The sequence below is a fragment of the Amphiura filiformis genome, chromosome 5, assembly GCF_039555335.1.
Source record: "Amphiura filiformis chromosome 5, Afil_fr2py, whole genome shotgun sequence".
Taxonomy (NCBI): domain Eukaryota; kingdom Metazoa; phylum Echinodermata; class Ophiuroidea; order Amphilepidida; family Amphiuridae; genus Amphiura; species Amphiura filiformis.
Genome location: NC_092632.1, coordinates 28,408,337 through 28,418,567, shown reverse-complemented (window position 1 = coordinate 28,418,567; position 10,231 = coordinate 28,408,337). Strand labels below are relative to the sequence as shown.

At 35.7% G+C, this 10,231-nt stretch overlaps 1 protein-coding gene across 1 annotated transcript; it reads right to left on the bottom strand.

Annotated features, from left to right (window-relative positions):
• Positions 1 to 713: 713 nt before the first annotated feature.
• On the bottom strand, positions 714 to 5,725 carry LOC140152912 (uncharacterized). Its single transcript, XM_072175452.1, has 2 exons — positions 5,496 to 5,725; positions 714 to 1,851 (listed from the first exon to the last, which is right to left on the bottom strand). Exon 2 carries the CDS (start codon positions 1,537 to 1,539, stop codon positions 1,096 to 1,098), a length of 444 nt encoding a protein of 147 aa, XP_072031553.1. The 5' UTR covers positions 1,540 to 1,851; positions 5,496 to 5,725; the 3' UTR covers positions 714 to 1,095.
• Positions 5,726 to 10,231: the final 4,506 nt, after the last annotated feature.

Sequence of the window (10,231 nt, the reverse complement as noted above, 5' to 3'; positions counted from 1 at the left end):
GAGGAAGATTACGGATCATGTCTTCCATAGTGGGTGTATGGATTTCAGCTCGAGTAAACCAATTGGAAACATTACCAGAAATGATTTGTGAAGCTTATAAGAAATGATTGGTGCAAGGTTTGTAAAGGGATCAGACCCACAGAGACACTGCAATGTTTGAATGTTGCTCATGAAGGGCAAAATAGTGTACCTCCAAATTATTTCAACATATGCTTGGTAAACATCAAGTGTATTCTTGTTTGCGCTGTCTTGAGTGGTATGTTATTGCAAATAACGTGCACTTAGTGCTTAATGCACAAACCTTTTGTAACATTTTCCTTTGAGTTCATGCTCTTTCCGATATTTGTCACAGGTACCCCAAGACGCTATATTGGTCACCATGCATGACAAACCAAGATGGTGGATTTACCATATGTGTATTGGCACTCTGTGGGTTACATTCGTGGATTGAAAACAAGGTTGTATATACGACCTAACAAAATTGTTTGATTGGAGTAACATTTAAAAAAAATTAGGGTTGGTAAGTTGTGATTTTTTTAAAGCTGTAATTTGCATTTGATACAAAACTTTTTTTCAAATTCAATTTTTATTTATTTATTCATTTTCTTGCAAAAAACTCTAGGGTCGGGCCTAATTTTAGGGTCAGTCGGGTTACGCCAATCAAACAATTTTTTTAGACCTAACAGCTAATAATGAAGCAGTTGCATCCTTTAACTCAACTGTCAATATATATGATTCCAAAAGGCAAATTCATATTACATCTGTGAGGGTAGCCTCATCATCCAATCCTACTGGTGACAAAGAAATCAATACCAGCCTATCTGGTAGGTCTTATGGACATTGGCTTCTGTAGTATCATCTACAAACTTTCTACGTTATAAATTACATATTTCCATAGAAAATTTAATAGATAAAGTTGGATTTTAAGTTTAGAGCAAAGCTGATATACAAATATACAGCTAACTTTCTAACCAGCAGTATGCTGCTGTAACTATACATAATGCCATCCAGGTATTGTTAGTGTACTGACAAGGTAATATCATCAAAATTGATTTGAATTTGCAAAAGACATCTGTTGGATTTGCAAGTTTAATGTTAAAAGAGGTAATGTCTATTATTTGCACTCCTTTTACGTATAACAACGATTGCTACTACTGCTGCTGCTGCGATTATGAATAGTGAACCAAGAATAATACCAACGGTTCTGCCAACTGCTTGCTTTCCCGCTTTGGCTGCCTTATCTATGTCAGCCTGTGTCATTCCATGGAATGGGCTGCCAGCAATTTTCCTGAAGGCTGCTGGTGATAATTCACCACTCCTTAGTCCTGCTCCTTGGTTGCCAACTTGATTCTGATTTGCATCTGGTGCATCTTGTGCATCTGGAGCATCTGGTGCATCATATTCTTCTACCTCAGATTCTACTTCTGAATCTATTTCAGAATCTACTTCTTCAACTTCAGATTCAAAATCTGCCTGTTCTTCAGGTTCTTCTTGGTCTACCTGTTGATTTTGTGGTTTCCATGCTGGATGCCATTTCATGGGACGGGCGTTGGGGTTTCGGCCAGGGTTGTTGGGCCCTCCTACATTAGGCCAGAAGGGGTTTCCTGCACTGGGCCACCAGGGTTTTCCTCGCCAGGTCTGCCCCGGTAAAAGTACTAGTAGTGCCAGTAAAAGGCATAATTGTTGTCCGTGGCCTCATTGTTCCCCGTGGCCTCATTGTTCCCCGTGGCCTCATTGTTGCCCGTGTTAGCGGTGGACTCATTGTACTCATGGGTGTTAGTGTTGGTTGTGGTCCGCCTGCAAAAGGTGGCCCCCATCCTCTTCCTCTACCCTGTTGTGCTACAACAGTAGCTGCAAGAAATGCACACAAAAGAAACATGTTAAGTACATATGTTTTTTACATGAACAGTAATTCTGACTTTGTGATATTGCTTTAAGGGCTGGGGTATGAGCGTTTGGACAGTATTTATTTTGGGACATTAGAGCACATCAGACATATCGAATCGCATTCTGAATATGAAGAATATCATTCTGATATCAAATAATTTTGATTTTTTGAAATTACAATTTAATACACATTTTATGGCAAATCATTAAAATTGATATTTTTGATATTTAACAGTACTTGAAGTAAACTTTGTAAACCTGATGATTTATACTTAAAGTGTATGTAGGTGGGATGAAAAGCCGACGATCAATTGAAAATTTTGACCTTTTCAGTATTGAAGATATGGATTTTTTTTCCCAAAACACCAAAAAAAATTAGGTCTACATACACTTTAAGAATATATCATTAGATTTATATAATTTACTTCGAGGACTGTTATATATCAAAAATTTGAAAAATATCCAATTTTTATAATTTGTCATAAAATTTGTATTATATTGTGATTTTCAAAAAATGAAAATTATTTGATATCAGAAAGACATGCTTCGTATTCAGAATGCAATTCGATAGGTCTGACTCTGAGGTGCTCTCATGTCCCACAAAAAATACTGTCGAAACGCAATAAACGCTCATTTTAGATCCCTTAATGCACACATGTAGGAAAATTCCTTGCTCTAAGGGAACAACCAAAAGATTAATGAAGCACTTAAAATACAACTAGTTATGGTTACAAATTATGTTTCTCATATGTTCTTTAAAACATCATTTTAACCCACCTCCAGCTTCATTACAGAGGTGATGGAGGAGGTGCATTTTGTAATGAAACAAAGCATTATATCTTGGTGAAGATTATTCATCAAGTTATGTTTGCAGGGCTGCATCTATCTTTTAGTTTGTTCCCTAATAATATTATTTCATTTGAGTTGGGTGAATCATGCATGCAATGCCAAGGTCTAATTTGTTACTACAACCATTAACTTAACATAAAACATTGCACCCTAAATAATTGCCAAACTCTCAAAGGAAGAAACCAGCTTAAACAAATTTAGCTATAAATATTGTAAAAAGGATGGGTTTCGATTTACTGAAGGAAGCTTATCTGATTGAAACTGTGCAGAGTCAGACTCTTCCACATTATCCTGTGTAGATTTGAAGTTTCTGAACTTTGTGACGGAAGCCCATGGAAGGAAGCCTTAATACAGCAGATTCAAGTTATTATAATGTAGAGTTCATGCGCATAATGTGATATATGCCATGTGCTACCTTGTGTTGTTCTATTGTATCATTGATAGTTTTATTTTATAACTGTACATATTTTTCTTTCTAAATGGACATCAGCTTTTAATACAGCATTTACTGTACTTGGTGGCCTCCCTAATAGAGGTTGTGCATATGACATATCATACAGTAAATATGGCGGACTGCTCAAATGCATTCAACAAAAGCATGAGTGCAATCTACCGCGACAGTTCGTCTCAATGCCAATGCACACCAATCAAATAGGTTGATGATAACATTTGATCGAATGGACTACACTGCGCCATGATTACGGTGAAAGACACTGGTTCAAATCCTTTGTTTGGAGCCAATCAATAATTTCACGCACCTCTATTAGCCATTACAAAGGTATCTCTTGATTTAAAATAAAATAACAATATTATAATCAAAGATCGAATTAAAAAGATTAGTTTGCATCTGACGTCAGGGCAAAAGCGTGGCGTGATTGGTTGCTGACCTGCGCAGTACTGCATTTTTGATCCAGTTGAAAGGACATCATATGCAAAGTAACTAGTCTTTTTAATTTGGTCTTGAATTATAAGACACCAAATGCACAAGGCAGCTATTGGATATAGCCATTTAAACTTTGAGGCAATTTCTAGCGCAAGTGTATGAAATTGTGGTGGCGTCTCCTATGACTCAGATGACACTTCTGTGTCAGATTTAGCGGTCAACTTGTCCAATTTTAGAAAGTTTTCTACTTGATGTTTCCTGTTTCAAGAGTGATGATAGCAGTGAGGAGGAGCCATACCGGTATATGCAAACAATTATTGTGAGGCCCATACAAGGAGGGTTTCCTATTGAAGTGTACATGATCAAGGATGGATTCGTTTTAGAGAATGATCCAGAAACATCTTCATTGGCTCTTCAAGATGCTATTGTTTTGGATATAATTACATGAGAAAATAGCAAAATCTAATCAATTAGCTCAAGTTAATGCTTTTTAATGCAAATTTCCTGACTCATTCTGAAGCTCAATAAAAATGTCCCCTTCCAGAAAAGGTGTTCAAATCACACACACACATATTTAGAAGGATCACTTCTTGTGAACCTGTAGATATGATAATCCTAACTGTCTAACGGTCTGACAGATAGACTGGATTAGTTCCAACAAATCATGCGTTTGATCAGGCCCGTGCGCAGGATTTCATTTGGGGGTGCTGATTTTGAAAAAGTGGACTTTTTTTACAAGGGAGCGATTTTGTGAAAAGTGGACTTTCTTCCAAAAATTTGGACCTTTTTGTCCAAAAAGCGTAAAACCCTGATTTTTTTTCGCTACGCTCGCAAATTCTGAAAATTTTGGACTTTTTGTATACTTTTCCAAATTTGGGGGGGTGCGGCCTGCGTTTGATAGTAATCTCAAAAATAGAGACCGGTATGACTTGTTCAAATTCTTTCTACCAGAAATAATCATATCCAATATCCAGTATGCCAATAACTGGTGTAGTCAGGGGGAAGCTCCTCAATTGTCATGGTCCATCCATTGGAACCAAATGCTTCTTCCATTTGTCCCAGCATGCCGCTGAAACCTACTTAAGGCTTTTTAGGGTTACTGAAGTGTGGGTGTGTGTGTGTGGGGGGGGGGTTACCGTGTCACTGATGTGATATGCTTTGCCCTTGTCACTGAAATCATGTTTCACTCACAAGTTTCAGTTCTGAAAACCTGGATACATCAACAAAACCAAGCAACCACTCCAGAAGCCATTAGTGTTTATCAATAATTTCTTGACTTAATAACGCAAAATGCTCATCAGCATCCTAGGCTCAACCCCGGGCTCAACACTAATGGATAGCAAGTTAATATCAGTAAATACATTTCTGTTCATCGGAAAATCTTCAAGATAACTAAAATGATTTGGTAATGTAGATCTTCTGATACAGATCAATGTGGAATAGCACTGTTCATAATTTCCAAGCTGCAATCATCAGGTGTACAACAGGTGTCATTTGGTTAACATCCTATTTTTGATGGACAAACCAAGTTCTTCCATCTCTGGACTTTATGTCATGTGAAAAACCCTTCTGACATTAGCATCTTACAATACAAGATTCCACTAATTCAAAAGGGATGGTGTTACTGATACTGTTCCTCTTACCCATAGCAATGGAGGCCTAATCTTGCTATCAAATTGAAATTCTACAATTGAAAAATGAAATATTGCATTTATCACCAGCACCCAAATGATATTAGTTTTAGCCTCTGAGCAGTTTTTCAACTCAAAATACTTAGCCAAGATTTCATACAATTATAAAACTATATCTGTACTGTACATTATCTGAAAAATATAAGAATAAATTTTTTTTTAGTAAAACAATGTGCAAAACTTACCAACAACTGCAAAAAGCACCACACAAGCACACTCAAACCTCATCTTGATAGTTTTTTGAAGTTTCAGTCAAGCAGTATATGCTATACCTCAGCAGAGCGTTCTCAAAGCCTGTGTCTCCTCCAGAAGTTATGGGCATAATCTGGTCTTTTAGGATTTGCAACTGACCTCTGGGGTAATTTTGAAACTGACCTGGGGTGATTCTGTCTATTTTTAAATCAGCCTTATTAGTCTCCGGATCTCAGTTTGCATGGAAACACTTAGTGCAGGTATTACTCACTTAGTTGCAAGACACAGTCAATAGAACAATATTGGCGATATTAGAGATTTACCAGGCAGGGGAAAAGGTTAAGAGTTATGAATATTCATACCGTAACAAGGCGTTGTAAAGTTCACACTGTATGAATTATTGAGATTATAGTATTATTAGTGGTATTTATGTTATAATAATGACTACCAAAAAAACAAAACCAAAAAAAACCAAAAAAACCCAGCAACAACAACTGTAGTACAACTGCACCCTTAGTAACAACATTTTGTTCTGTATTTTGGATGGAAACCCCACATTGTATATCAACCCCAAACAATCTTATGGGTTCTTGTTGGAACCAGGTTCTTTTGAACACTTAATACAAAGCTAACAAAAAGAGAAAGCAACCCAGCAAGCACAAAACAATTTACAGAAAATGTTTAAATGTTGGGTTATATAAAGGATATAAAATTTTTTTCAAAATGTTTGCCAATAAACATTTTGCAACAACATTTTTACAACATTTTTTAAAAGTTGTTGTAGTGTTTTGTCATCAAAGTTTTCACGACCTATATATAACCCGACATTTAAAAGTTATTGAAACATTTTGACAAAAACCAAAATGCGGTTATAACATGTGAATGATGATTTGAAACATTTTTGTGTTTGTTGGGAAATTATCAACCAAAATACACTTCCAAAAAAACAAATTCTCCCATTCCAAAATCCAAATAGTTATTTCAACCTAACATAATATTTTTTGTGGCTTCTTTTGCTCAAAAAAGTTTATGCATATAAATAGGTCAACAAAGAGAGCAGTACTGCCCAGCAGTTGAGGTCTGTCACTCTGATGCAAGAGGTCTGCACCTGGGGTCTGCAGTTCAATTTCCAGAGGAGGCAAATATCAACAAATTAGCTGCTTTCTCCATTACTTCATTTGAATTATCACGCAGATGCAGAGAATGACAAAGAGCTCACATCCAGTTCCTATCAGGGTAACACTTGGCTGTCTGTACACACTAGCATAGGAATCATGGGAGAGCAGTGTCTGAGATTGTGTGATTCACACAGGTTAAAATAAGAAAAAAATAGGTCAGCAAGAAATGCAAATCATTCCCAGTCAGCCAAAATATGAGGAAGATATCCCTTCCCACACAACTTTGTCAATTCAGTAAGAAAACTGGATGAGTTGGTATTACAGGCCTAGCTCGAGTCTAATACAGGACTCATTGGAAAAATAAAACAATATGTTTTGATTTAGGAGACAGGGCCCTAATTCATCAATCATACTTGTATGATTATTCTTGAGGATTTCCTTTTAATCTGTTAAGTTTTCCTGTGCTGGTGATATTATTCCCTAAATGCATTCTTACAACTTCCTCCCTGTCCCAAGAGAAGTCTTTGAGAGCCCTTGTAGTTTCATTTTAGCTGCATTGGAACAAGTGGAAGATTTTTGAAATATCTTTCACAGGGGAGTATGCCCTCCAAATGGAATGAACGCTTCGCAGCTCTATTTGAAACTCACCCTCACTCAGCGGAGGATTCAGGTTGAATCTTTCTCACAGGATGTATGAAATCCAAATGGAACTGCCTATTCCATATGAAAATTCCATACTTCCCCTGTGGAAAATATTTCCAATAATCTTCCACAGGGGTAGTGTGCATTTCAAATGGAATAGCCCATTTGCCCTCTCTCTTGTCTCCGTATAAAAACAAACTTGTCATGATTACAATTTTGGAGTCAAGTATCCAGCAAACTATAACACAACACATTTTCATAACATTATTTGCAAAAGGTTAAAGGTTGCCAGAAAATGTTTAAATGTTGGGTTATATAAAGTGTAAGGGTATATAAAGGGTATAAAATGTTTTAATAATATTCAAAAACATTTTTTGAAAACTGCAAAATATTTTAACATCATTCTAAAAATTTTGGTGTAGTGTGTTATCAAACACCCAACATTTTAAAAGTGTTTTGGAAAAAAAAGTTTTTAAATTGTTTGGAGTTTGCTGGGTAGAAACACCACTGAAATATTTAAAAAGGATACAAAAATCTGTTTTTTGTAGGTGGCCTAAAAACTAAAATGAGAAATGTTATTTTTGTTGTTATATTTCTAGGTCAGCATTTATCCTAAAATAAGCCTCAAATTGCACATACCGTAATTTACTCTGTTAAACGCCTTGATGGGGGCATTGCAATTTTGAAATGGGGAGCATTAGAAACGGAAAAAAGGAAAAAAGATGCAAAATATGACTTCCGAAATTCGCAAAATAGGCCTACAACTTGCGGGTTGAAATTCAACATGACAGCGACCATACAGGAACATATTATCAGAAAATACTACCAAATTAGGCCAAAAAAAAGATTGTTTGCTTGTCCTCCACCAGCCGACCCCAATTTGGAAAATCTGGAAAAGAGATGGTTTTTTGTTTTACTATCCAAATGAATACCCTAATTTTGGAAATTCCAGAAAAAGTTTTTTTTTCTTTCAACATTTTTGACATCCTGAAAAGTTTTTTTTTTTGTTTTTAACACACTTCTAAACTGTTTTAAAAACATTAATGAAGTGATAAACAGTAGAGATATCCCAATTCACAACTATTTGGGCTATTTATTAAGCTAATTAAAGGCATAGTCATGTTTTGGCTATGACCTTAAAAAAAAATAATCCCGCCCCACTGACCCAATTCTGAAAAAGTTGTGGAGAACAAGCAAACTGTCTTTTTTTGGCCTTAGATCTGTGCATTTTTTTGCAAGAATGCGATTTATTTATTAAAATATTATGGACATTCTACTATAATGTGGTGATGAATTGAATGGAAATGTAAGTTAGAATAGGATTTCGTCCATGGAATTTTGCGATCATGACATGCCAGTTTTAAGCATACTTATGCATATAATAAGGCATTTAAAAGAAGGGGAGCATTTAATAAAATAAATAGGGCCTATATAGTTTCTCTCATGACTCGGATGACATATAAATATTTGGCTCTCACAAAATTTATTAAAAACCCACACATAATCTGCATCCAATATCTTGCAAAACAATATACTGTATTCCAAATATTTTAGGGCTGTCTTTCTGATATTTTCACTAAAATTAAAAGTGCTTTATGAATATGCCCCCACCTATACCGAGTAGTATGATGTCGACATAAGTTTGAATAACATGTATTCTTATCCTGTCTAGCATCTAGCCAAGTTTCCATATGAAAGCCATTATGATTAACAGCTCAGAAAAATATCTTGTTTGGTTTCAAACTAGAAATGGCCATACAAAATATATTTCAGAATATGCCTAATTATGATATTCAAACACAACATACAAGACGTAAGTCATTTTATCCTTTAGTTGACATGAATTATGTAATCTCATTGGTCAAAGACCACTTGGATAAAAATCTGTTACCTGCATACTCCGAATTAATATCTATGACACAACTGTGGCAAGTAATATATTCCGAATTACCTGCATGATCCTAACATAATGCGTGCGGTATCCTAAGTCGTGTGCAAACTTTGCGTGTGGTATAGCTGCTCCGTGGGCTGTACTATTAAAATCTCATCTCACAAATACATTATTTCAACTTTAAAAAATCTGCACCCCTTATAAAAAAAGGCACAGGATTTCTCAGTGATTTTTTTGGGTCAGACAGGAAAGAGCTAACAAACCTTTTTTTGGCCTCATTTTTAAATGCAATAATTTTTTGTCGGACTGATGTCACCATTACAGGCTAGCTTTCATGTGTCAATAGATGATGCAATATTATTAATTATTAGGCCTATATAAAAGAATTACATAATTTTCAGTCAGTTCTTGTTGTACCCCTTTCAACAACAAAAGTGTCAGCTGCTGTGAAAATTTAACCTTTTTTGTCAAGTTTGACAGAGAAAAGATGAAAAATTTCCTTTCACTATAGTCTGTATTTTACAAATGTCAAAGCAATCACCTGTTTTATTGCAAATTTTGCGCCGGTATATTTATAGAATGTACGGTACATACAATTCATTTGGTTAAGACTCAACCATGGAACACCATCCATCTGATGATCGGGTACCCAATGATCGAAAGTGAGGGTATGCCGTGAAACTCAGATTACCGGTTGCTTTCCTTTTCTATACTTTGAAATTTGCATTTATATATTACATATTTTAGTGCATTTATAAAGCGCCATCTATCTAGGCAACCTATTCCGAGGCGCTATACAAACAGAAAAAAAATCAGCATAAGAAAATAAAAACATGAACAATATCTGAAACCGGCAAGAAGCATATTTAGCAAAAATACACTTTGAAGTGGACTTATTTTCTTTTGCTATATTAGTGGAACCAATGTTTGGCATCCTTAAACCTGAAATGATACAAATTTGATTGGTTCTATTTTTCTATCCCCCCTGTGGTGCCCACAAGGGGTCTAAGGTCACAGTGGGGCTAAAACTTACAAATAGTCCCATCACGTTGTCATGTATCTCAAATTGTTCCTCTCA

Bases quoted from the DNA above. Each gene is read 5' to 3' on its own strand.
- LOC140152912 (XM_072175452.1), bottom strand. From the start codon at position 1,539: ATGAAATGGCATCCAGCATGGAAACCACAAAATCAACAGGTAGACCAA.